The sequence below is a fragment of the Theropithecus gelada genome, chromosome X, assembly GCF_003255815.1.
Source record: "Theropithecus gelada isolate Dixy chromosome X, Tgel_1.0, whole genome shotgun sequence".
Taxonomy (NCBI): domain Eukaryota; kingdom Metazoa; phylum Chordata; class Mammalia; order Primates; family Cercopithecidae; genus Theropithecus; species Theropithecus gelada.
Window position 1 is genome coordinate 115,686,661 of NC_037689.1, and position 1,642 is coordinate 115,688,302.

Consider the following 1,642-nt stretch of genomic DNA (forward strand, 5'->3'; position numbering starts at 1 on the left):
TATAGTTCAGTGTAAAGATGGTATTAGATCAAAATTTTATTGAATATTTACCTGAGATGCAACAGTGTGAGTTATTCTTGGGGCATTATATCAAGAATGGAATCTGGTCCCAAATTAAGTATATCTGTACTTAACTTTTAATCACATATTAGAATGATGGAAGGGAAAGCATGACATTATCAGTAAGCATTTACTGGGTGCCCATCAAGAAATGGGAATGCCCGACGCGTCCCGTTGGGTTTAGCACGATGAGCTCAATCGGCACCGGGTATGACCTGTCAGCCTCTACATTCTCTCCTGACGGAAGAGTTTTTCAAGTTGAATATGCTATGAAGGCTGTGGAGAATAGTAGTACAGCTATTGGAATCAGATGCAAAGATGGTGTTGTCTTTGGGGTAGAAAAATTAGTCCTTTCTAAACTTTATGAAGAAGGTTCCAACAAACGACTTTTTAATGTTGATCGGCATGTTGGAATGGCAGTAGCAGGTTTGTTGGCAGATGCTCGTTCTTTAGCAGACATAGCAAGAGAAGAAGCTTCCAACTTTAGATCTAACTTTGGCTACAACATTCCACTAAAACATCTTGCAGACAGAGTGGCCATGTATGTGCATGCATATACACTCTACAGTGCTGTTAGACCTTTTGGCTGCAGTTTCATGTTAGGGTCTTACAGTGTGAATGACGGTGCGCAACTCTACATGATTGACCCATCAGGTGTTTCATACGGTTATTGGGGCTGTGCCATTGGCAAAGCCAGGCAAGCTGCAAAGACGGAAATAGAGAAGCTTCAGATGAAAGAAATGACCTGCCGTGATATTGTTAAAGAAGTTGCAAAAATAATTTACATAGTACATGATGAAGTTAAGGATAAAGCTTTTGAACTAGAACTCAGCTGGGTTGGTGAATTAACTAATGGAAGACATGAAATTGTTCCAAAAGATATAAGGGAAGAAGCAGAGAAATACGCTAAGGAATCTCTGAAGGAAGAAGATGAATCAGATGATGATAATATGTAACATTTACTCCAGCATCTATTGTATTTTAAATTTCTACTCCAGTCCAATGTAACTACTTAGCCCTGGATTATACATACTGTCCAATTTTCATTAAATTTTTGTCTTATAAAAAAAAAAAAAAAGAAATGGGAATGCCCAAACACTAGTCGTAACCATTTGCACAGACACAGTTTCTATCCCTCCAGAGCTTTCAAACTAAGCTTTAAAATACAATTGTCCCTTAGGATTCATGAGGGCTTGATTGCAGGACACCTGCATATACCCAAATCCTTGCATACTCAAGTCCCACAGTTGGCCTTGTGGAACCACCGTATAGGAAAAGTTGGCCCTCCTCATAGGCAGTTTTGCATCCCAGAAATACTTTTGTTCCTCATTTGATTGAACAAAAAATCTACACGTAAGTGGACCTTCGGTGTTCAAACCTCTGTTGTTCAAGGATCAACTGCAGATGCAGATGGACAGGCCCAGATAGACAATAAGTGTTTCTATTTCAAGAGTAAGCATATTTGACATGGGAAATCTTCTCATGATACAATATTAAGTTAAAAAAAAGGGCAGAATACTAAACTATATATATATATAAAATATGACCCTATATAAAAACATGACCCTAGTTTTGTAAGAAA

The 1,642-nt window shown here is 38.2% G+C and overlaps 1 protein-coding gene across 1 annotated transcript; it reads left to right on the top strand.

The window, feature by feature from the left end:
- Positions 1 to 220: 220 nt before the first annotated feature.
- Positions 221 to 1,138, top strand: LOC112616117 (proteasome subunit alpha type-3). The gene has a single exon (XM_025373097.1). The coding sequence runs from the start codon at positions 249 to 251 to the stop codon at positions 1,014 to 1,016; it is 768 nt and encodes a 255-aa protein (XP_025228882.1). The 5' UTR covers positions 221 to 248; the 3' UTR covers positions 1,017 to 1,138.
- The last annotated feature ends 504 nt before the right edge of the window (positions 1,139 to 1,642 follow it).

Coding starts and splice junctions, on each gene's coding strand:
- LOC112616117 (XM_025373097.1), top strand. CDS start 249: ATGAGCTCAATCGGCACCGGGTATGACCTGTCAGCCTCTACATTCTCT.